This window comes from Exophiala mesophila, assembly GCF_000836275.1.
Source record: "Exophiala mesophila strain CBS 40295 unplaced genomic scaffold supercont1.5, whole genome shotgun sequence".
NCBI classification, from domain to species: Eukaryota; Fungi; Ascomycota; class Eurotiomycetes; order Chaetothyriales; family Herpotrichiellaceae; genus Exophiala; species Exophiala mesophila.
The window spans coordinates 711,375-737,050 of record NW_015622508.1 but is presented as its reverse complement, the minus strand read 5'-3'; the positions used below and the strand labels follow the sequence as shown (position 1 = coordinate 737,050).

Sequence of the window (25,676 nt, the reverse complement as noted above, 5' to 3'; positions counted from 1 at the left end):
CACTATATACCGTTGATGGTGGCATGACTCCATAGATATGGCCTACGTGCTCAAACAGACAGTATATAATGCCATTAAAATATTGACCTGATCCTCCTCTTGACTTTGATCTCACATTCCAACTTCACATCCACATGGCCACTTATTAGTCTACGTCGGTTTCTTTAGTATCACAAAGGAGTGACCATGTCGGGGATTATATCCATAATCCCAAGTACCAACGAAAGTCAGGGTAAATTGAATTCAGAAAGCCAGCATTTTAACCGTCTATGATTTAGAGTGAAGGATTATTTCAGGTGTGAATTGCTGTTGACTGTATGTACTGCATATTTCACTGATTGTCCAAACTCCGCCTCTTTAACACCACGGGTAGAGGCACTTTCATCAGGGTGAGGGTGGACGTGACATCGAGAGGAAAGCGGTCCAAGTCAAAACCAGGTTTAGGAACGAGCTCCAGTCTTCTCAGAAAGCGCACGAGAAACAGACGCATCTCTAGCATAGCCAATGGCTTCCCAGCGCAACTGTATATACCAGCTCCAAAAGGAATCCATGCCTTGGTGTTATGGTTCTGTATGCCCAATCCTTCTCGCTCCAGTTCTATCCATCTTTCAGGAATGAATTCCAGTGACCTTGAAAAATTCTTCTCATCGCGTAGCAAAGTCCATTTATGCACACTGATCTGGGTGTAGCCTGGAATGTACTTGCCATTAATCACTGCGCCCTCTTGGGGAGTTGAACGCTGATTTCCATTCGGATCCGGATGAGCGAGACGCATAGCCTCGTTTATGACGGCATTGAGATAGGGCGCACGTGCTGGCACAACTTGCTGACCAGTGAGGTCACTAATCCCATCCCAGACCGAGTCTATCTCAGCTTGGAGCCTCTTGTATTTGTCGGGATTCAAAAGAAGGTAATATAAGACGAACGTCATGGCAACGCTACTGGTATCGCTCCCAGCAATCACCACCACGATCGACTCCTCTGCTACTTGAGACATGGTCAAGGCCTTTCCAGTATGGGAATCTTCCTGCATCAAATAGTCAAAGATGTCTTCGTTAGGTCCTTGGCCTCGCGAGTAACGCTCTTCGAATCGCTGCTTAGTGAAACGAACAAATTCAAATGCGTTTGCTTTCCGTTTTCGATCGATCGGCAACCATTTATATAGTTCCTTGAACCATGGCACCGGACGCACGGTCGCTGCCATGCGCATGTAGCTGTGTAGAAGATGTGTCCACTCGAGTGACTCCTTATTTGTGCGACTGATCAGGCCAAAATCTGCACTAAAGCCAAGGTCTCCCATGGCGTCAAATGTGAAATTGTCGACTTCGGCGCTAATGTCGAATTCTCCTCCCGCTCTAGCTTCACACTCACTAATGAGCTTGTCGGTGAGTTGGATCAGCCTAGGTTCGTATGACTCTAGAGCGGCCGCCGTAAATGCTTTATCCCAGATTCGGCGACGGAATTTGTGGGCGTCCACATTACGTGTGCTCGCCATCACTAATGTATGGGCTCCTGCTCTCCCGGGATTACCGTCGTACCACGGTCCCCGGCGTAATTTCAGAGACCGAGCACCATGGATGTAACTGACGTCCTCTGCCCCGATGAACGAAAGCTCGTTGGGACCGTAGCGGACGATATCTCCATGCTTTTTGTGCTGCGCTTCAAGATATCTGTGACTGTTTCCCGTAGCACAAATATAAGCCCAATGAAACTTGCTCAGCTTGCCAAGGACTGGCCCTGGATAGTTGCGTAAAGGGTGGAGGAAGAGTCGGTAGATGCTGATGCTGGCCCCGAGAACCGTGAAGAAGCAAATATTGAACTTCATAATCATATAACATAATCCAAGCACATTGAAGTTTCGTTGACTAGCCCAGAGAATGACGGGCAACCCCTGCATGGCTGTAGCGTAGGTGAGGAACTGTGGGACCGTGGGCTCATTGTTCTTGAAGCCCACATGGCTGGCCAATCCCAGAAGGGCTCCTGCCGACCAAACATTCAATGAAGACAAATCCATTGCTGAGGACCAGATTTCTACGTGAACATCCAAGCTCCTTGTCTCTCGTCGTTTGCAAAATGACCTGATCAGGGTTATAAGATCACGATGTAAAGCTTCGCCAGAGCAGGTCAGGGACAGAAGGGAGGGCCAAAACAGTGAGACGCAAGCCTACAATGAAGTTGTGCATGACGAAATCAATTTGTGCAAACCCTCGAGCGTCCCGATATCCGATGGTGTATTTCCGCAAAGGATGAACGCCTCAATACCGGACAGGAGTTCTTCGATGCCGAAATAGGCTTCCGTTTCGGAAAAGCCAGATCAGTCATTGGTCGATGCCCTTTTGCCCCAGATTGTATGGAGCTCACGGCGGAATAAGCACCACGCAGCAACAGCAAGTGGGATACCTTTCGTAGGATTCGCATAGGCACAGGAGGCTAGATCGACATATCAGTCCTCTAAGCAGAATTTCACCTGCCGATCTAATTGTCATCGGGTAGGCAATGGCTGGTGCCACTAAGTAGTGGGACTCGCTATCATCACGCCATGCGGAAACAATGGCAAAGGGGCCTGCCCAGCACTCTGTACGGGGCAACACAAAATGGGTTCTAGCGAAGAGTTGTCACACAACACCTGATTATTTGCGCCATTGTCAGGCCTGCGATTTTAACTCAACAATGGCTGGGAATCTATCTGAAATGCTCGTCGTCGTCACCGGCTGTGCCTCTGGCATTGGGCTGGCAACCGCCAGGCTCTACCTCGAAGCCGGTGCAACAGTCTTCGGACTCGATATTTCAGCCTTTCCCGACCCATCTCCTCTTTCACATGATGTACACCAAGAATTTCACTTCCACCGGGTTGACCTGACAAGCCCCAAAGCCTGCGATGATGCCGTCGCTCTCTGCCTGTCCAAGACGGGTAGGAAGAGTATTGATATCCTGGCCAATGTGGCTGGGGTGATGGACTCCTTCGAAGCCCCCCACAACACCAAAGACGACACCTGGGACAGACTGATCAGCGTCAATGCCACTGTGCCGTTCAGGTTGATGCGGGCAGTGTTGAACGAGGGAGGTATGCTGGCCGCAAAATCTGGCTGCATTGTGAATGTGGCTTCAAAAGCCGGTACCAGCGGAGGGGCAGCTGGACTTGCCTATACCGCCAGTAAACATGCTTTGGTGAGGTTGCCAGTGCTTAACCAACGCTTGCGAGATTGAAGAAGGCAATGTGCTAACGCCAGGCTTTGTTCAGATTGGAATGACTCGTAACGCCGCTTGGGTCTACCATGACCGTGGCATACGTGTGAATTGTGTCAACCCTGGAGGTATACACATTGCTAGTCCTCGTCAAGCTCCCCCCTGCTGATACGTTTCTTGCAGGCGTCGCTACGAATATACAACAGTCGATACGACAAGAAAATTTCGACCAAGAGTCCTACAGCCGCTTTGCGTAAGAACAAACCCTTCTTTCGTCGATTTTACATTCTGAGGCAAGCTGCGAATTTTTCAATGCTGATTCTAGTGTTTTAAGGCCATATCACCAGCTCGCTCATGATAAAAGCGGAGGTGGAGGAATCACGCCCGAGGATGTTGCAAGAGCCATCTTGTGGCTTTCGGGGGATGGTTCCAAGAATGTTAATGGTGTCATACTTCCTGTGGACAATGCCTGGAGCGCGCTGTAAGCCACAATTGGGATCGATAAACTGATCATAGAAGTTCGGGGTGCTATATTTCTCTGGGTCACAAAACGATTAAAAAAACAGAACCGATTACCTCAAACGCCGTTAGCTCCTACCCGCGAAACTACGTGGGTACACCTAGATATAAGGTTCAGAATCCATAGTAAATGCACCCCTTTTGTCGATCCAGACATGGCGGAATCGCATAGTCATGGGAATTCAGCGGCGGAATTCACCGAGGCAGCAGATCAAGTCATCGGGTTGATCTGTTCAACGACTTAATGAGGTTAGATCAGGGCAACTCACATAGTGTTATATCGGCGTGTGAGTTCAGTAGTTCATTTCATACATGCACAGAGTGTGCAGCAATTTGTTGCGGATAGCTAGTTCAGCGGGCAGACATGAAGCAAGGAGAGAAATTGGTAAGCATCGAAGATGTGCAAAAACACAACACTTCAAATTCCTGCTGGGTAGTCATCCACGGTTCAGTCTATGATTTGTCGGACTTCCTAGATCAACACCCAGGTGGTGCAGCGTCAATTTTACGCTACGCAGGCAAGGTATGCCTGGGAGGCCTCTTGCCTTACAACATTCCGTGGACATGCCGTGGACTTTCCGTGGACTAGACTGATCGTGCCAGGATGCCACCGACGATTACGACGTAATTCACCCACCCGGAACTCTCGAACGTGAGATATCATCAGGTATGATGCGTACAAAGCCTGACTTTGGAAGTTCCCACCGTGCTAAAGCAAACAGACAAATGCATTGGGAACATCGAGTCCTCAGCAACACCTGCCCAGCCACGTCACATGGAGCAGCATTATACAACCGATGAGGCGACCTTACAGCATACGCAGATCGAGGCCTGTCTGAACTTGCGTGATTTCGAGTTGGTCGCCAAGAAGGCCCTTTCAGCGCATGCCTGGCTCTACTATTCATCCGTTGCGCAGGACGGCAGAAGTTTTGACAACAACATGGAGGATTGGAACCGTCTGCGTTTCAGACCTCGAGTAATGAGAAATGTGAAAACAGTCAGAACAAATCGGTCAATACTTGGATTCCAGAGCAGTCTTCCATTTTTTATCGCTCCGTGTGCTCTAGGAAGACTGGGCCACCGCGATGGAGAATTATGCCTAGCACGCGGTGCAGCACGAGCTAACATCCCATATTGTCCGAGTAACTCAACGTCCATCTCCCACCATGACCTAGCTCAGTGTCTGAAAGCAGAAGAGTCGGGAGGCTGTCTGTTCTTTCAGCTTTACGTCAAAAGGTCCAAAGTCGAAACAATCGGGAACATTGAACGAGCACGCAAACTAGGCTACAAGGCGCTGGTCGTCACTGTGGACGCGAATGCAGTTGGAATACGAGAAGACGATGACAGACGCAAGATTCGGGAGACTTTAGCCTCTGGTCAACAATACATTTCACCCTGGAAAGCCGCATTGGCTAACCCTGACCCCGATGCTGTGCTACGAGCACCTCACTCTTCGACATTGAACTGGAGTGACCTCTCCTGGATCAAAGATGCCTGGCAAAATGCAGGACCACTCTGCGTCAAAGGAATTCTCACAGCTGAAGATGCCAAAATTGCCTGCAGTTATGGAGTTGATGCGGTGTATCTGAGCAATCACGGTGGTCGCCAATTGGACGCCGCACCATCCGGGCTCGCTGCGTTGATGGAGATTCGTCTCTTCCACCCTGAGATACTGGAAAAATGTGAAATTCTCCTAGACGGTGGAGTCCGACGTGGTGCACATGTGGTACAAGCGCTTTGTCTAGGCGCGAGGGCAGTGGGCATTGGAAGACCCTTCATGTACGCTATGGGGGCATATGGCACGGATGGAGTCCACAAGGCGATTGAAAGTGAGTCCTCTTTATTCTTGTGCCCCTTACATCCTGTAAGTCTAACACTGACGTATTCCCAGTCCTTTCTGATGAAATACACACATCGATGCGGCTTTTGGGAGCAACGAGTCTGGATGACCTAGGTACACATATGATCCATACTCGTGAACTAGAGCGATGTATAGGCCAAGGAGTTTTAGAAGGGGAGCAAATTAAACCGAGGCTGTAGAACTATCCGCAGTACGCTCCTACTCAATTTCTTTTCACGATATCTCGAGCTAGCGGGCTGTAGGCTATCTCAATGATGAGGGTAATATTCCGATATTACGCTGTATTCTCGAGGCAGCGCTTTACATTAGTGTATTCTAAAGAGTGTGTCAAAGTCCATCTTCACCCACTTCCAAGAGTCCATTTGATATTACGGGAATTCCGCTTAGCAGAAGTGACACATTTCCCCACATCGGTTGCTTCCGCCCGATGTTCGTATACGGCCGCGTGGGCTCTCAGGTGCTTTGAAATCTCAAACAAAGGCTGAGAAAGGTGCGGGCGAGCCATTGCCGTTCGCGCCTAATGAGATCCGATCTTCGTTTGGTCATGACAATGGCCTTAACAAGAACGCCTCTACCAAGTCGCGATGGCCCCAGCTGGCATTGCGAGGCTAGTATCATTTATTTCCCCCTTGTGCACTATTATCCAATTCCATCACCTTTAAGCTTAAGCTAGACGGGACATCATTCCAGCACAAGATGGGTTCCATGGGAGCAGAGAAGCAATGGGATGTGATCATAGTTGGCGGTGGGTTTGGGGGGATGTATCTCTTGAAGAAGCTGCGCAGCTTTGGGTTCAATGTGCATCTGTATGACAACGGCAAGACGTTCGGTGGAACATGGTTCTGGAATTGCTATCCCGGCGCCCGCGTCGACTCCATTGTGCCAACATACCAATTCTCATCTGATGAGACATGGGATCAATGGACATGGTCCGAGGCCTATCCCAAAAGAGAGGAACTGGAGGCTTATTTCCAACACGTCGCCAAACTATGGAATTTGCACGCCAATTCCAGCTTCAATTCTCGTGTTGTGAGTTCTCACTGGGACCAAGCGCAGAAAATGTGGCATTGTGAGATATCCAACGAGGAGGAAAACACCACTACTCTGGCCAAAGCTCCAATCGTTCTGTTTTGTGCTGGCCTGTCCGCTGTGCCATACAAACCGCCTTATGCCGGCGTGGAGTCATTCAAGGGAGAGATTTACCATAGTTCCAGATGGCCTCGCGAGGGGGTCAATCTCAAGGGTAAACGTTGTGCCGTCATTGGCACTGGTGCAACAGGAGTCCAGGTCATTCAAGAGGTGGGGCCTGTGGCTTCACGCCTGACTGTATTCCAGAGGACGCCAAATACGGCTCTGCCAATGGACCAGGCCAAACTCAGCCCAGAAGACAACATCAAGGTCAAGAAAGATATGCCAAAGACAATGGAGCTGGCAAAAGCCACTTGGGCTGGATTCCTGTTCTCGTGGCATGATAAGAGCGCCATGGAGGACACGGCCGAAGAGCGAGAGAAGTTTTATGAAGAGTTATGGAAACGTGGAGGTTTTGCCTACTGGGTAGGTAACTACAAAGATACGTCTTTTACTCCTGAAGCGGCTGAGGCAGCGTACGCATTCTGGCGAAAAAAGACCGGTGCCATGATCAAAGACCCATGGAAAAGGGACAAGTTATGTCCCGAGAATGCCCCCAATCCCTTCGGTACGAAACGGATCTCGCTCTATCGAACATACTACGATGTGATGAACCTCGACACGGTTGACATCGTCGACGTTAATGAAAAGCCGATTGAGGCCATCACCGAAAAAGGGATCAGATTACAGGACGGGGAGGAAATCGAATTGGATGTTATTATCTTCGCGACAGGCTTTGACACCATTACGGGTGGACTTACTCATGTGGATATACGAGGGACGGACCCTTCGTTCACACTGGCAGACAAGTGGAAGAAAGGCTGCCTGACATATCTAGGCATGTGCAGTCACGGATTTCCAAACTTCTTCTGGGTTTATGGCCCTCAGTCACCTGGCCCATTCTCGATTGGACCTAACTGCATCGAGTTTCAAGGCGACTTTTTGACCGATCTGCTTCGTGACTTGCGTCGTGATGGTGTCAGGACCATCGAGGCCACTGCTACGGCAGAAAAGGAATGGAGGGAGCAAATCCTTGCGGCAGGCGAAATGGGCCTTTTCAAATTCGCAAAGAGTTGGTGGTTTGGTGCCAACATTCCTGGGAAGGCCAGAGAGTGCTACAACTATATGATGGGAATGCCCAAGTACAGAGAGACATGTAAGGAGGTAAGAGAAGGAGGCTACGTAGGTTTTGACTTGGAGTGATGGTGGAAGCTCAAGCAAGATGTGACCCTTGACGTCAGATACTAAGAGGTCTAGCAAACTCAAGTAGTCCTAAGAGCTCGTGATTGATGGAATAGCTAGACATATACACGTACAGTGTAAATTCTAAATAGCTCCTTTTGAACTCGCGAGCAATTTCATATTTCTTAATACACTATTTTCAATCTAGAACCGACTTCACCAGTCTCTCTTTCCTTGAAACTTGATGTTTGGCATGACTAAGTATCTCCTACTTCTCTGTCTACATGGCCCTTCCCTTGGGACTGGGATGAATCAACTGTCTTACGGGTTCCAGCCTTTGATTGCCAGGACTTTTTTCACCCATGCTGCTGACTGCTTGAAATACTTGGTCGTGGCTTCCAGTTGTGGGAAACTGTAGAATCCGTGGGGCAGTCCCGGGAAGAGCTCGACGTCAACAGGAATTCTGCTCAAGAAATTAGCATGAAGATGTATCACCGATCAGAAAGAGCAAAAATGTGAGAGAAGGAGAGTATAGATAGGTGGGCAGGATATCTCAATAACATACCCGCCTTCTCTCAGCTTGTCCGCGTAGGCAAACTGCTCATCCCTCAGAGGGTCCTGACCACTGATCTGGATTACTATTGACATCGTCTGGAGTTAGCATTCAGCGCAAAAGAGTATCGGTGATTCCAATATCATCTGAAGACATGTGCCACCATGGAAAGTGGCTTGAAGGATTGGACAGTCTATAGACTCACGAGTAGCTGGCAGGTTCTTGACCGATTCCACCAGCAATGGGCTCGCGTAGACATCAGGCTGAGGATCTGGAAAGTATTGAGACCAACAGCCCATCATACTTTCCTTACCAAGAACCGCACTATTGGCATTTTGCACGAAGCTGTTATATTCGTAGCCTTTGTCCTTGGGGAAGAATTTTGGATGGCAAAGGACAGGACTGTTGAGAAGTTGTCCAATAATGCCAGGATCTCCTATATCTCGCGCCATGATGGGCAGGACAGACGCCAAATTGCCCCCTGCTGAGCTACCACAGGTTATGATCATGGAGGGGTCGATTCCCAGGCTAGATGAGTTTTCCGTGCACTAGAAACAATGCATCAGTACTATAAGTCGGAATCCGAGTATAGATCGATGGAAAGACACAGTCACATAGTGACTATAGCCTCGGCCTTACCCATTTGAAAGCGTCATAGTAATCATGAAGCTGTTGAGGATAACGATACTTGGGAGCTCTAAAGGCCTAAGTCAGAAACTCTGTGATGACTGAACAAATAGAAAAGGTGGACTTACAATCGATAATCGATGCTTACAACGACCACTCCAGTTTCTTTTGCAGTGTAACGATTGACTCCTTCCTCGACGGTATGGTCGCCCACCATCCAACCTCCTCCGTGGGCGGTTAACATTAGAGGAGCCTTTTGACCCCGTTCACCCATGGACTTCAAAAGTTCCAAGTCCTTGTAAATCTTGATTTCTGCTTGATAGCCATCTCTCATGGGGATTTTCTGATAGGTTATGTCCAAGTCCATGGGAGTTCCCTCTGGCATCACGAGAGGATTGGATTTCCATATTTCCTGCAGAGAATCTGGTGGCAGACCCCAAAATACACTGAACCGGTCCTTGCAGTCCTGTTCTATCGGCGCCCATGCTGGGTCGACCTTTGAGAGCCAGCTATACTTGAAATCTCCCATCCTTTCTGTGGTTCAAACGCTTGGACACGACGTCTCAATGAACCAGGGCTGAGTGCCAGGTAGCAGATGTGATTTCGTCACGAAATTTGGACTGTAGAGCTGACGGAATCTTCAGAGAGTCTTGCTATTTCGGTCAATGCGAAAAGTCTGCGCTATCATCGTTCTATGGTCTGCCTCTCCGGTTTCGGTCAATGATTTCCCGTCCGACACGGGGCAGCATATCTTGAACAGGATGGGTCTTTCTGCTAACAAGACCTCCCCAGTTTAGAGGGCCCTCGGACGTGGGAATAACAACCCTCGGTGCTAGAGTCTAGGGGAATGGGAGTGGCCGGGGTCGGTAGGCAACATCCGAACCCTTTCCGCTGACGCTCAACTCGAGGGATGGCTTTTTCCTCCAAACCAAGAACTATCAACCCCATGGGCAAACAAGATGGGCCACGCTCCTAAGCTTAAAGGCTTTGGATAGTGAGTATGTACCAGTCAACAAAAGCTCACAAGGTTCAATCTCAAAGCAAGAATAATGAGCAATCTAAAATACGCGTCGCTGGCTGATCCCTCGCCGGAATGGCTGCCCATCAAAGAAGCGGTCGATGCAAACTTCACCGCATTCTTTTCTTTGCCTCTAGAACAACAGCATCCTATCTGGGCGGCGCAGCCCCATCCGTTGCCAGATGGGACCCCGACCGACCTTGAAGTGTCTCACCAGAAGGTATCAGTGCGGGACGGAGCAGAGGTTGGAATCAGGATCTATCGAAACAGCGCCAAGTTAAAGCAGATGGGCAAGATCCAAGCTCCTCTTGTTCTCGTGGCCCATGGAGGAGGATGGACTCTAGGTAACCACGATGTTGAAGAGGGAGTTTGTCGCTGGATCGCCCACGAAACCGGTGCCGTTGTCGTCGATGTTGACTACAGACTGTAAGTGCTCCTATTTTATCACTCTGTCTCATTGTCCGACTAAAGCGGAATCTCAACTGTGACCATCGAATATCCACAGGGCTCCTCAATACAAATACCCACATGGAATAACAGACTTCTATGACGTCTTCAAATGGGTATGTCAATTCTGAACTGTTCCAGCCAGGTAGCTCATGTTAAACCTTAGTGCAAAAGCAATGCTGCATCTCTGGGCATCGACCATTCTCTGATAATTACATGCGGTAGCTCTGCTGGCGGTGGCATGGCTGCGGTGCTTACGATCATGGCACAAGACAACAAGGAGGGTGGCATTGTCGGTCAGCTGCTGAACGGGCCAGTCTTGTGTCACCCAAACTTCTTTCCCAAGGATGACTACGAATATACAAGCTGGGAGCAGAACAAGAAAGCCTCCATCTTGACCGCCGAACACATGTTACGATGCTGGGAAGCGTACTATCCAAACACAGAGCCCGATGTGTATGCAAATCCGCTTCTCGTCGAGTCTACTGCTGGCCTCCCACCAACTCGTAAGTGCAAACCTCTACATCCAAAAGTCTTGTATCGGGTGGACTCTGAATCAAGGATGCAGTCATCCAAATAACAGGAATGGATATCATTCGAGACGAGTGCTTCGCCTATGCGGACAAGCTCAAGAAGGATGGGTAAGTCGATGCATGACTACATTAATTGCCTGACACTCTATTTGCATGGTATTCTGATTTTAGTGCAGAGTCCCTGTCGAAGTGGTCACATATCCCGGATTGCCACATGGATTCTACACCCTACCAAATCTGGAATCTTCCACCAAGTATTACAAAAGGGCGGCAGCCTGGACAAAGGAGATTTTGGCCGCCAAGGGATGGAAAGCATGAGGGGAGGAACTCATGCTGTCTGCCAAATGGATGGACCCGATCTGGGAACCTAGATCGAACAGATAGTCAAGGGAGGAAAGGTAGAAATGTCCGTAGGCGGGGCTGAGGGGCTAAGGGCTCTCGTAGCAGGCGATACCAATCCCCTTAAACTGGCACTGGAGCCAGTCAGAGTACTTCCACTTTCGGGAACACTGGCGGAATAGCAAAAGTCTAGAATTCAAGTTCCGACAGACGAATAGCAAGTCCGTGTCCCCTGGACACCTATCAACTGGTGAAATGTGCTCGACGATCCCTGTCGTTGCCAACGCACATCAAAATCGACATCAATGTCGTCGTTGGCTTTGATCAGCTTTATTGCAGTAGTAGAAGCTACGGCTATATACCTGTTATCTCTATATTGCTAGCTATGACATACAACCTCATCATATAGTATATACCCATTTACTTCCTGAGACCTCTCCCTTTCTCATACATTCGAGACCTTTGAGCACACCCTGAAGCCCAGACCCCGTGGGATTCACATTAGGAGTATGAACCTTCAGCTTACCCTGCTCGAGCAGTGGTCTAGCCAATTCCCAGAATTTCTTGCCGAACTCAAAGTCTTGCTCTTGACCAGGGACCTCATGAGGGCCGGCCTTGATAGTCTCTCCCATTACGGTATATGCAATAGTCATCCTGGTGGTAACATTAGGGTTAATGCGATGGAGTGGTTCATCAGGAACTGGCTGCAACAAAGCCAGCTTGCCACCAGCCGCGCTCATGGCACTGGCGCAGATGACGGAGGTGGATTCAATCGAAACGCAATCCAATGCGTATCGAAGATTACCGTTGGCTGCACTTTTAATGTCTTCGCCCACCGTAGGCGAATTATAGTCCAGGACAATATCGGCGCCAGCGGCTTTGACATACTGCAAATTCCGTGGCGAGCATGTCGATATGACGGTCGCGCCTGATAATTTAGCTAGCTGAATAGCCAACGCCCCGGTCGCGGTACTTCCACCATAGATCAAGATCGGGAAATCTGCCTTTGTGTCAGAATCCGGGAGTGGAAGTCCTAGATTCTGATAAAGAGCTTGAGCGGCCGTGGTGAGGCCAATGCCTAGGGTGGCCGCTTCTTCGAAGCTAAGGTTGTGGGGGATTGGGATCTGCACGTCTCCTTTGACGATAATGTGCTGACCAAAACTGCCGGTGTCGTGGTTCATGGCGTTGGCTCCGTAGCAAGGTCCAGTGATACGGTCGCCGATTTTGAATGTTTTGGTCACGCCTTTTCCTATGGCTTCGATCACCCCTGCATAGTCACAACCCACGCGAGCACCAGGACTGGCCATGAAGTCGATGTGTTTCCAGTCGCTTGGGTTGAGCGCCACCGCTCGTGTTGCCACTAGTATATAATCATCTTTCAGCTCGGGCGCTGGTACTTGTTCGATCTGTGCGTCTCCTGGAGCCTTGATTATGATGTGCTGATTTGACATTGCGGTCGACTCTAGGGTGAGAGACTGACTCGTAGAAACGGTGGATTGGAAATTTCTTCTGGACAGAGTGCACAGTTGTCTTGACTGAGAGCACTATTCCAGAGGGCGTCTACTCCAGAGATGCGATATGTTTGTGCAGTGGCGTGTCCATTGAGGGGTTCTTTACGGGGGCGCGGTACCAAAACAAAATGCGTTCTGCCGATGGCTGGACGAAGGCTGGAGGACCGAGTAAATCTCGACCAAGCACCAGTGGTGTTTTACTCATCCGCGAGGGTGAATTCCGCCCCGAAAAGGAGCAGTTCCCCAAGTATAGGAATGGGCGGGTACATCTGCCCGAGTCCTGTGCAGGGGCGGACTGAGGATCCCGATTTCCGAGAGCAGCGGGCAAGCCTCCATCGTTCTACACAGTCAGGATAGAAGCTCAAGGTATATTCAAAAAGGCATTGTTTAGACATCTAAATCTGCCAATCAGTCAGTGTGTGTGTGTGACGGATAGTTTTTAGTGTCATCATCACTGAACACGAAATTAGTACTTCGAAAAGATATTTCCAAGCAAGAGCCGAGATGGGCTCACTACCAGCAACACCCCACTACGATGCAATCGTTGTTGGAGGCGGATTCGGTGGAATCTACACCATGCATATGTTGAGAAGATTCAAATTTAGTTGTCATTTGTTTGAACGTGGCAGCGGTCTCGGAGGCGCCTGGCACTGGAACTGCTATCCAGGTGCTCGAGTGGATTCTAATGTCCCTATCTACCAGTTTACAGCAGACGATGCATGGGATGAATGGAACTGGTCGGAGCGATACCCAGGGCGATCGGAACTCAAGGCCTATTTCAATCATGTCGACAAGGTCTGGGACATCAGCAAAGATACATCGTACAACACCGAGGTTCGGGGAGCAAAATGGGATGAAGCCAATAAGATTTGGAAGGTCACAACGGTCAGCACGATCGATAATGAGACCACCAATACAGCCACAGCACGGTTTCTCATCTACTGCACTGGTCTGAACGCACAACCATGGATGCCGGACTTCAAAGGCATCGAAAAGTTCAAGGGCTTTAAGACCCACACTTCTCTTTGGCCTGAAGCAGGCCTAGATGTCAAAGGCAAGCGGGTCGGCATCATAGGAACAGGCGCCTCAGGTGTCCAGACCATCCAGGAGATCGGCCCCGAGGTGGAAAAACTCATAGTCTTCCAGCGCACGCCAAACACTGCGTTACCCATGGATCAAGAGCATTACGGCGATAAGGAAAACAACAACATGAAGGACGGGCTACACGAACTATTTGCCAAAACACGGACGACATGGTCAGGCTTTCTTTACACGTGGAAAGACCAACTAACGAAAGACGCCACTCCGGAAGAACGCGAAGCGTTCTACGAACAGCAGTGGAAAAAGGGAGGGTTTGAATTCTGGGTTGGAAACTACAAAGACATAGCAATCGATCAGGAGGCCAATGAGCACGCATATGCGTTTTGGCGTCGCAAGGTACATGAGAGAGTCAAGGACCCGAGAAAGGCGGAGCTTTTGGCACCAAAGAAACAACTGCACCCTATTGGGACACGACGACCGTGTCTGGAAAGCTCATTCTATGAAGTTTTCAACCAGTCCAACGTGGATTTGGTCGATGTGCGCACAACGCCAATCGCAGAGATTACCGAGAAGGGCCTCAAACTCGCAGATGGGACTGAGTATGAGTTTGACATGATGATCTTGGCCACGGGATTCGATTCCAACACTGGTTGTATCACCAACATCGATCATCGCGGCAAAGACAAGACAACCAGCATTAAGGATCGATGGGCTCAAGGCGTATGGACCAACCTGGGTATGGCCACAGCAGGCTACCCCAATGCGTTCTACATCTATGGGCCTCAATCGCCGGCAGCTTTCGTCAACGCCGCCACTTTGGTCGAGGTTCAAGTTGACTGGCTCATGGAAGTCCTCCGTCATATGAGGCGCATTGGCTTGACGACCATCGAAGCTACCGAGGAAGGTGAACAGAAATGGAGAGGAGAGGTTCTGGCTATTGGCCAAGGAACTCTCTTCCCTAAGGCGGTCGGTGGTTGGTATTTTGGTGGTAACATTCCCGGCAAAGCCCAGGAACCGTTGAACTACATGGCAGGCTTGCCTATTTACAAGGAACGTCTGGAATACGCCCGCCCAGTTAATGGATTTGGAGGATTCCGCGTGGAGTGATGGATGGGATGAAGCCTAGGGGTGTCTAGGGTGGGTCGATGCTTGGCAATTCTTGGCTCAAGACGAGGCTGAACCCCCTTTGGGAGGATCTGTTATCCAACATGACAACGGCGTATGGCATATTTCTTGTTCAATACACTTATAGTCTCACGGTTGACATCTAATCCCTGGAGAGAGGCAAGAACAATGTCTCGAGTGACTATAAAAGCAAGACCACAGAGGAATTGTGGTGCACCCGTACCTATACCCGAAGTCACACCAGCAAAAATCACCCAGTCCTACACGGATGGACTTGGAAAGACGAAACCCATATGAATTGATATTATGTAGGGTTCGGAGCAACTATTAGCACGCCTTGACAGCGACCACAACGAGACTGAGACTAGGGTATACAGCTTTGTAGAATTATGGACTAGAACAACCAATACGACACCAAAGTCCTACGTGAGAAGATCAACGCCCATGGCCTTTCCAGCATCCATGTCGTCATCGAAGAATTCCAACTCCGCGTGTCGCTTGTATGCCTTCATTCCAACGCCTATGATGCGAATGTTTCAACGCAACATGAACAATACAAATCAAAGACCGGTGGAGGATGGATGATGTGATTTTCAATAAGCAAGACGACCCGGTGCGCTCGCTTGACTGATCTCTCGTCTGAAATTTGGACCATCCTTGTCTCGGACGAGTAGTCCTGCCGCTCCATTGACTGCCCGTGGCTTGGTGGGACTTCTGCCAGCCCCACTACTGCTTGTTGAGACCATTGCTGCCGTGCGTTTCAGATTGACGCTTCTCGCCCGATCACGTCTTGCTCGGATCTGGGCAAGAGCAGCCTCACGTGAGATTGGTGTGCCCGGGATATTTCCAAGGATTGAGTTTGTTCTTGAATCAAAGGACGTGGCATGGCTTGTGGAATCTTTTGAGTCATAGCCAATTGAATCCGAACTCATTCTGATGATTTCGGTATGAGCATGTTGTCCTTGGTCCTGAACGGGGCTGAATACGTCGTCGGTATCATCCATCCCACGGAGGGGAACACGGGTTGTGGTTGTAGTGGTGCCAACTGTTTGTGGTGCGTCTTGGTGACCAATTAATACGCCATGAGTTGATCGAGGATGCTTGAGGAGAGGTGTAATGGGAAACATGGTAGTAGTAGCAGGTGATGCTGATGGTCCTCGAGTCTCCCGTTGCTGAATTACTGGGGTATTGGCGTAGGCATCTGTGGACGAGGAAAACGGCGAGTGGCTTCGAACATTAGAACGCGATTTCGTCCTCTTGTGTGCGTGAGATCGTGGCGGCGTATCTTTCAAGGCTATCTTTGTTGTGACAGTAGACTCTGAGAATAGAGTGGTAGGATGTAGAGGAGGAGAAGTCATGGTTCGTGGGTGCTCATGATAAACGGTGTGGTAAGATTGTGCCGAGTCAGGGACCAATCGAATGGGAGAGTCTATGGTCAATATACCCATGGCAGTGGATGGGCGACGGGGCAGGCTCTGTTTTGGCGGCGACAGGTCGAACAGATCAGTGTCAAAGGATGGCGCACAAGACCCTGAACTCTTTTCTGCATTCACTGTTGTAGGTTTGATGTTGGCAATGCTCATTGTGGAGGTCGAGAAGGAGAATTGCTTTGTAGTAGTGCCAGGTTCCACTAGCACCTGAGTAATGTCCTCCAGCTGGGCTGTAGGCTCCGGGGTGTGATCCAGTAGGCTGACCTCCACAGACAGAGGCTCAGGGAGCGGGATAGCGGCGGCTTCTTCAAGCTGTGCAGGTTCCTCCGAGTCCCCTGATTGCTGTGTGGTGTCGTTGTCCAAGGGACTAGTACTTTCCTTGACAATATCTGTAGGATGTTGTGTTGGAAAAAGATGAGTTTGTATCTTTGCGGATGTTGCTTGCGGCACCGTCATCGAAGGGGGGCCGTCGACTGGCTCACAAGACACTTTACGTTTCTTCGTGACATGCTGTGGCTCAAGTCCAGCTTCGTATGCGTGATCGTGGACAAACTTTTCGCCGTTTTCCTCGGCAATTCGACACGGGCAGGCCTTGAACTGGCACTGCATGTGCATAAAGTGAATCAAGTCTTCATCCTCCTCGTGTTTCCGCCTGGCATATTGCAACTCCATGTTGAGGTATGCAATTTCTTCCTCTTGTGTGACTTCTAAGCCTTGCATCTTTTTGTCGTGGAGGTCTAAGTGGAATTTGATGGCATCAAAGGAATCGAGAAGTGCCTTTGACGATGGCAATGGTACATGAGCTTTTGTTTGTGCTGCAGGGACCGTTGGACGGAGAATGGTATGGCCTTCGAAGTTGCCCATCCATTCTGTAGATCTCTGCTGGGTGGCCGTTTGGCTTGCTTGGATAGCCTCGACTTGGTCCGCCATTGTGGCTTTCTCCGCGGTGCGAGCTTTCGCCTCTTCGAGGGCTGCATCTCTCTCTTTCTCAGCGACTTTGAGTCGATCCTTAACTTGCTCCACTTCTTCGAGGACGCCGGCCAGGGCGTAGGCTCTTTCGAAAGCCTCCTGCCGACTCTTCTCTTTCTCTGACTTTTCATGCAAAATCTCAGCCTGGCACTTTTTCAGCTCGTTCCTCACATCTTTGAGCTCTTCTCTTGACTCAACCAGGCCAAGTTCCGCGCGATAAGTCTCTTTGCGACAACGTTTGACCTCTTTGGTGTAGGCCTCTTGATCTCGAACACGCTTGCCTTTTTCGTTCTGCAACTCTTCCATGAGAATTTCGACCCTCGACGATACCATTCTTTCGCGTTTCTTTCTCGACAGGATCTCTTCCTTAGCCCGTTCAAGCTCGGCGCTCAAAGTGGCAAGGCTTGCTTGTGCTTCTTCGTATCCCATGACTGCCCGCTGGAAGGCGCTATTGGTATTGACAGGCATGTCTGATTGTGAGGTTGCATTGGTGGCAGCATTAGGACTAGATGTAATGAGAGATAGGGCTGATTTCCTGTCTTGTCTGACTAGTTTGGGGGGAGAGGAAGAGTTGGTCAGACTGTTGAGAAAGGCGACTTTGGTCTGAACATCTGACATGTTGGAGTCGCGGCTCAGAGGTCGTTCATTCTCGGTCAAGGTGCCGTGGGGAGAGGTAGATGGTGGGATTCGTTGTTGATTCATCCGATCAGGCGATACAGTGTGAAGGGGAGTGGATGTTGGAGGACATTTGAGTGGATTGGCAGCGGGTGCTGACAGGGGATTGATGTTTTCCATAACATGAAGGACCAGCCGCACTTGTGTAAGAGGTCAATGGATGGTTGATGTTATTGAACCAAAGGCGTCATGTCCGAGGCTCGGTGGTACGAGATGGGGTTGTAACAAGGTTAAGATGAGTGCCAGGAGCAGCACGGCGCAGAAAGATGTGAGCGCAGTCGAGTTGGTGGTGAGAAGTCTTTGTTTACCCCCAATTGGGAAAGAGTAGTATGTCACGTGCACCACGATGGCACCACATTTTGTCGCTCCCCGCCAGCTCCAGGTCTCCATTTTTTTTAGGCAATCATTGACTCGTCAATTGTCGATATGACGGAAGAATTGATTCAGCAACAAGGTAATTAATAAGAATAGCGGTGAAAGAAAGATGCAGTTGTTTCATTTTTTTCCATTTTCATTTTTTGACTGTGTTTCTGTCTCATGTGCTGTCTCAAATCATAATGCTTTTTCCCCATTCATCTGCGGCGATTAATTCGCAGAGTGGTATGCAAGCACCATATCGCATCAAAACTCTTAGTATGCCAGCTCTTCCGCGATTCGTTGCGGCGATCCTGTATCCTGTAGACCTGTCAATTCAGCGCATCCGCTGAGGTCGATTTCCAAGCAAATTCCATCGCATATATGTACAACACAAAGCCAGTTACCCTCGGTTGGAGAACCCAGTCCAACCATCGCGTATAATACATGGGCCAGTTCAAGGTGGCTTCGAGCGCTTGGAATCTCTTCCAGCGTCTCTTCCAGAGGGGTCGGTTTTCACGCCGATTACCCTGGTTCAAGGCGGATTAGGTCGTTTCTCAGACCTGTTTGCCAGTGGACTCAATGTCCTCGATTTCGAAAACCCCCATGTGAAAAATCATGATCAATACAACAAAGCGAAAAAAATAATAGAGCAGCCTGGACAAGAGTGGTAGGTTGATCACGAGCAGTCCATCTCGACGTCCTCTCGTCGAGCCAAAAATGGTGCATCAGCAAAATCCATTGCCTCCATGCCACAGCTAACCATGCGGCGATGGCCAGTTGGGGTGGCATATGAGGGCTCAGGTGTCTGTACCCCAAAGCTGGAGAACGGATTGAAGGGTGATGATGCATGCTCCATGGGTTGGAAGTTGCGGTTGCGGCTCTTTGGGACGGCCAACCGGCGTCCATGGGCGGCTTGCTGTGAGCTGTTGGCCAATTGAGCCATAGCGTCAACATCGTTCATGGAATCATTGCCAATGTTGAAGTACTCAACAGGCATATGCATGACGGCATCCGGGTTCAAGGTAGGTGTGATTGGCTGCCAGTCCTGACTCTCATCGCTGTCGGAATCGGCCTCATAGTTTCGCTTGTGGCTGGTGGAATAGTTGTTCCAAAGGGTTTGTTGGTTGTATTGAGAGGTATTATCGTCGCTGTAATGGGACATGAAGGCTAGGCTGACACCACAGAAGGTCGCAGTGCTCAAGTTTTGAGCGGCGGAGTACGGCATGAGCTCATCGCTAGAGTTCTTGTTGCCGTTAATGAGAGCAGCTTGCGTTTCGGGGGACAGCCTACTGACGTTGAAGAAGGGACGGGGTGTGAATTTCTTCTGTTGTTTGTAACCTTCGGCGACCGACTTGCGGATGCGCATGCCGACTTGGAGAAGTCCGGCTTCGATCTCGGCCTGGTCTGGAGCTTGTCCACATAGCTGCAGGAGGAGAGGAGAATCAAAAGTGTGGTGTTCAATGTCGGAGTTGTCGGTGATGGGGATGATAGGTGCAAGGCTGTTGGGAGTGAATCGACGTCGCTTCGACAGAGGAGAGGTGGTGTTGGTGGGTTGTGAAATAATGGGTGCGGTCAGGAAGGAGTTGGGAGGGAGGGATTCGTGATCCATGGTGTGATCTTGAGTTGGGACTGGGGCTGGGGCAGGGGTTGGTGTAGGGGTTTGGAAGTCGGTTACAATGACCATGGTAGGGAGGAAGGATGAATGAGTCTGGATGAAGGCGACGAGGTCGACGGTGCGATGAAAAGAGTGAGAGGGTATCGAAGGCTAAATTGAGCTGAAGCAGACAATGGGGGTGGTGTCAATGTCTGATCAAGGAGAGGAGGTTATGGTGGTGGTGTGAAACAAGGCTGGATGTCCTGCTAAGTGAATAGCAAGAGCCAAAGCCAACGAGGATGACAAGGTGATTGTTCCAAGTGATGATGTCTCAGGTGGAGGATGGAGATGGAGAAGAGAAAGAGAAAGAAAGGTGGATGAGAGTGAGGATATGAAGCTTTGAAAAAGGTTAAAGATGGGACGAGGGCAGAAAAGGGTCTGGGAGCAGATGAGCGACGAGCGAGGCGGGCAAGTTCCAAGTCTCGTGTCTTCAAGTCTGGGCGAGGCGAACGTACTAAGGTCTGAAGTAATAAAATAAGCAGGCTGAAGATTGGAGAATTGACTGAATTGGTACTACGCTACACTGTCAGACCGTGAGGACAAAAACGTGTGCGTGAGCAGCAAGACGCACGGGTCTGTGTGAGGCTCTCCCTCCAGCAACCCCTCTCTCCCCTGTCACACACCAGGTCAGAAACCACAAAGCCGAACCCTCATCCCTCATTCTTCTCTGATCTTATCCTGAACCCATGGCAATCTACAGAAATGGGGACTTGATGGAGACCTGAGGCGAGGAGATGGCTTGTGTTAGAGTGGCCCCTGGATACTGCGAAACATGGTTGGTTCGCCCCTGGACTGATGGAGCCACAGCCTCTGTCAAAAAGGCGGCCCAGCCATCCTCTAGACTCAGCTGGGTTTGGCCCCATGTGCATGGATATTAATAGTGGTTCGCATCCGCCGCTAATGCCGCTAATGCCGCCAGTTCTGACTGTTTTGGGTCTTAGCCTTCGGACTTGGGGCTGCTTTGCCCTGGCCTTGGGGACCTGAGGCGCCTGGCGGATTCGCTCGCCAACAGAGGATCTGGGGTGGCTGGGAATTTTGTACGCAGACCACGCAGGATTGATTACGGCATTATCGTACAATTGCGACAACGTGCGATGGACCAACCCTCATTGGTCTGTCTTGGGAAAATCCATCGCTACACCTAAAGTACCTACTGGATACGTTTCAATGGCCTCTACCGAGTAGTCTTGGCCTGAGGCGCCTTTCCTGCCTTGCATATTGCATTTGCGTAAGGACCTATCCACGCAACTTCCCTACGAAGAATCGCGCCTTCCTAAATTAATTACTATCTGTATACGGCCGACACGAACATGACGCGAGAATCTCGATCATCGATCGTGTTGCGCGTGCCACCCTCCCACTTCTCAACTCCCTCTCTCACTGTTCTCTCACCCTTGTCTCTGTGGCTTTTGTCTCATGATAACATTGATGTTGGGAGATTTGCTGTCCAAGTCCGTCGGCCAACATCTCTCGTACATTCTTTTCATCTTGCGTTCTCGTGGTATTATGACTGCAACTGTTTTGTGCATGTACATTATGTGTGTATGCGTCCGTCTAGATCCCAAAGGGCCTACCATCTCCTTCCGCTCGACCTCCGTTGTCCTGCTCCGTGCACATCATCGACTTGGAGATGTTTTTAACCCTCTCTCTCATCCACGCAAGAGGAAATTACATCTCATTACGGTATACTTTCTACATTGCGTTAAAATTGCACGTCACAATAACAACAATCATAATAATGCCTTGTCTATCCATGCACCTCATCAGTAGTTACCACGTCTGCCGCCCTTCTTGCTTCGTTCGGTGTGTGCCTTCAAGATCTTGCGATGCTCAACCAGACTTCGTTTTCCCTTGGATTTTGCCTTTCCCAACGTCATCAAGAAATTCTTCTTCCGGGCCTTTTCCTTATTTGTGGTACTCTTGCCCTCTGTTTCCTTTCTCTCCTTCTTCCTGGCTGCTTTGGACTTGTGCTCTTCTCGATCGGCTTTATGTTCCTCCAACAGTGCCAGTCGTTGCGCACGAGTCGTCTTTCCTCGCGACAGGGATGCCAACCCTTCGATTTCTTCCGCTGTCAAGGGATCATCCATATGTCGTTGTGAATTTGTCTGTGCTGTGGCCGCGGATGTATGGTGCGACTTGTGGTTCTTCATCAATGAAGACACCGATGCTGCCGTCCGGAGTTCCTGTAGTTTTGCCAGGTCCGCTGGGGTCAGAATGCGTGTGGATGCTAGATTGGATTTGGCCATTTCGGCCGGCTTGTCTTCCTCTTTCTTCTCCTGCTCGTCGAATTTGACCTTTTTGCTCGGCTTCTCGTCCTCGCTGTCGCTGATTTCAATCTCTTGATCACTCTCCACGTTGATCCATCCGCCAGAGTCGTCACTATCTTCAGCCTCGACATCCCAAGCCCCCCAGTCTTCCTCTTCCTCTTCCTCCTCCCCGCTGTCCGATCCGTTAGGATCCAGCCCCTTCTCCAGTCGTTTGCGTTGCCTCTCTTCAGCCTTGTACTTCTCCAGCAGTTCCAATCCCTCGATCTCACCCAGAGCTTCCTCTCCAAAGCGTGCCTGTTTCTGCTCTCCAGCCCGCAAACCGAGCGTAGCGTCTTTGCCCCGATCTCGCTTTTTCAGCATCTCAGCTCCGACTTGTCTGTACAAGCCGAGAAGACCTTTGGCCGCCATCATGACTCCCTTGTCTTTGCTTTTTCTGTACATGACCAAATCCTGTAGGAGCGTGTCACTCATGGCCAGTGGCTGTCTGACACAAATCTCTCGGATGGCGTTGAGACCGGCCGCTGCGACTTCTCCCGCGGCAGCCTCAGAGACAAATTCATTGGCAATCTTTTGTACCAAAGGCTCCAGAATGTCTGGGGGCACCAAATTATGTGTTGATTGCGCAAGGGAGGCCAGGAACGAGGTGACTGAAGGTTGTCGAGGTGTAAGGTATTTGAGAAAGTATGAGTAGAAGCTGATGACGGTCAACTTGTGCAGACCAATAAGTCGAGACACAAGTTGCAGCACAAGCAGCTTCTGTTCGAGGTTCAGCTTAGATTTGGTGTTTTGCAGATGTTTCGAAAACATCGACTCAGCAAAGCCTTGAGGATCGTGAAGTAGATGTAGCGCTGAAAAGTTGAGTGGGTGCGGTTGACCCTTTTTCTTCTCCTTGCGACGCACCGTGGCCGCCGCCTTCTCCAGCTTTTTCTCTGACTTGCGGCTCTTCTTGTTGATACCTACTTGATGCTTCAGCTTGGCCATGTCAATGGCCTCTTCATCAGAGCTCTCGTCTTCGAGCTCCTCTCGCTCCTTGTCACCGCCGAGAAAAAAGCGGACTCCACCGACGACGCACTTTTCGTTGTCTGCCAATGCCGCCTCCTTCATAATTTCCACTGCTTTGGCCTCGGTCCAAATCTGTCTCTTCCACATCTCGCGCGTAATCTTGATGGCCCATAGTGCCTTTGGTGACGATCGATCTTCTGTGACAAGGTTGTGTAGAGTTGTCTGTACGCTGCGGTTGAGTTTGTGGTTTATTGTCTTGGAATTGGAGGACCGGAGATCGCTGAGAATTTTCTGGAAAAGTAGGGCTCGAAGTGATTTGCTTGGGGTGGTGGTGAGGATTGGAAAGAAGCAATTAAGCAAAGTGGTGGAGTCAATTATGTCCTTGTTCTTCACCAGGACGAGACTGCCCACGATCTTCTCGCGCAATTCTGGTTCGAGGCTGGCATGATGAAGGGACAGGATCTCGATCAATTGCTTGGGAAAGTCTTTTGTCTCTTCTTTGTAGCAGTCTGACACATGTGCAACAAAATCAATCAAGTCTCGGAATGAGATCAGGCCGGACTCGGTGGATGAGGTAGGTGCTTGCAGGAAAATCTGGCGCTGGTTTTCATACTGGATGTACTGGTGTTGAAAGTCGGTGAGGTAAGACCTTGGATCTCGTTTGATCTTGTTCTGCAAGTTGGGCAAATCGGCTTCTACCTTTTCAAGGGCACCCAGCTTTCGTTTCACCATGTTGAGAGGGGTAAAAGGGTATATGTGAGGGTTATAGTGCTGGATCGCTGGGAAACAACAAGAGACATGGATGTCTCCTCTCGAACTTTTTTTCTTGGAGTTGAGTCTGCGCCTGCGCTATCGATAAGAAATGCATCTAATCTTATCATTTGGGCAGCAGCCGTCTGACGGACTCCACTTGTGTCAAATCAATAGAATTCTGGGGCACTAGGGATTGGAAAGTTTGTGTCAGACGTCTCAATTTCTCTCCCTGAGTTTAGGAGGTTTGGGTATTGATTGATCGCTGAGTTGAATCTATGGACATATACTCGTATAAAACATTAAGTCTAGGTAGCTATATAAGCTGTAGATCTCACAAGCCCACAAACTCAGCAGGCAATGGCGCCTCCTCTATCCAAGCCCTGACGCCCTTTGCAAAAAGCTCTGGAAACTGTAGATCCCACGCATGCATTGCATCCTTGACAACGACGGCTTTGCTCGCAGGGTTTTGTACCTTGAGAACCTGTCCCATCTTGGTCGTAGCGTCCAATTGATCCTGACGACCTCCCGCGACCGTCAAGGTTCTCACTGAGATCTTTTCAACTTCCTCCGAGGTCATGTTCAAGATACTTGTATACACATCCCTGACCGTGTCCCTATCCAGGTTGTTCCTCTGAGCATCCACCAGTTCGGGAGAAACTTGAAGACCTGACCAGGTTGAGATCTTGAGGTTGGCCCAGGTTGGTATCCAGTTGACCAGTATGTTGATGGTGTGGTATACAAAGCCAGAATGTTGGGCCATCCATATAAACCAGCCTTCGAACGGTGCTGCTCCTGTAACCCAGAGAGACTGAACGACCTCTGGGTGGGACTTGCCGAGCTCAAGAGCTGTAAATCCTCCCATTGAGAGGCCAACTACGTGAGCACGTCCTCCATGGGCGTGTGCTCGAATGAGGTCGGCGACGAGGTCCGCCGCCAGTGGTAGGCTGAATGGTTTAATGTCGATTGACCCTGCGTGGGCTGGGAGGTCGACTAGGAGAAGATGGTAGTCTTTGAGATAGGGGACCACCAAGCTGTATTCAAGATGGCAGCTCATCAGTCCATGCATGAAGATGATGGTCGATTTAGCATCGTCGTTCAACGAGACATAGAAGAGTTTTGGTCTGGTCTCTGACTGCCCAGCGGGCGCGTTGGAAGTAGCCATGAGGTCACACTGGATTGATGGTCCTTACGACCATAGGGACAAGTTGTGGTTAATACCTTGAGCGATAAAAGATATGATTCAGTGATGCCCGACTCCTCGTATTCGCATCTTGTGATTTGTCTCTCCACTAGATAGGGAGCTTGGTTCTTGAAGGTCACGCGACCTGAAGCATACCATTGATTTCTGCCTGGATAGTCTTGGACGATATGATGGAAGTGATGGACTATGAGGCTGGATTGGAAGAGTTGTGAGGACTCTAGCGTCCCCATCATATTTGTATGTATGTCTATCTTTCATTTATGATCTCACACAAAACCACCCCCCCCCCCCCCCCCCC

At 49.9% G+C, this 25,676-nt stretch overlaps 4 protein-coding genes across 4 annotated transcripts; all 4 read right to left on the bottom strand.

Moving 5' to 3' along the window:
- Positions 1 to 15,389: 15,389 nt before the first annotated feature.
- On the bottom strand, positions 15,390 to 18,393 carry PV10_07051 (uncharacterized protein). The gene has a single exon (XM_016371908.1). The coding sequence runs from the start codon at positions 18,262 to 18,264 to the stop codon at positions 15,664 to 15,666; it is 2,601 nt and encodes an 866-aa protein (XP_016221240.1). The 5' UTR covers positions 18,265 to 18,393; the 3' UTR covers positions 15,390 to 15,663.
- A 240-nt stretch (positions 18,394 to 18,633) lies between these two features.
- On the bottom strand, positions 18,634 to 20,573 carry PV10_07050 (uncharacterized protein). The gene has a single exon (XM_016371907.1). It carries the CDS (start codon positions 20,183 to 20,185, stop codon positions 19,178 to 19,180), a length of 1,008 nt encoding a protein of 335 aa, XP_016221239.1. The 5' UTR covers positions 20,186 to 20,573; the 3' UTR covers positions 18,634 to 19,177.
- A 1,324-nt stretch (positions 20,574 to 21,897) lies between these two features.
- PV10_07049 (uncharacterized protein) lies at positions 21,898 to 24,156 on the bottom strand (the record flags this gene model as incomplete). The annotated part of the gene is made up of 1 exon (XM_016371906.1): positions 21,898 to 24,156. The coding sequence occupies one exon, from the start codon at positions 24,154 to 24,156 to the stop codon at positions 21,919 to 21,921; it is 2,238 nt and encodes a 745-aa protein (XP_016221238.1). The 3' UTR covers positions 21,898 to 21,918.
- Positions 24,157 to 24,453: 297 nt separating this feature from the next.
- PV10_07048 (uncharacterized protein) lies at positions 24,454 to 25,588 on the bottom strand. Its single transcript, XM_016371905.1, has one exon. It carries the CDS (start codon positions 25,337 to 25,339, stop codon positions 24,509 to 24,511), a length of 831 nt encoding a protein of 276 aa, XP_016221237.1. The 5' UTR covers positions 25,340 to 25,588; the 3' UTR covers positions 24,454 to 24,508.
- Between the last annotated feature and the right edge of the window lie 88 nt (positions 25,589 to 25,676).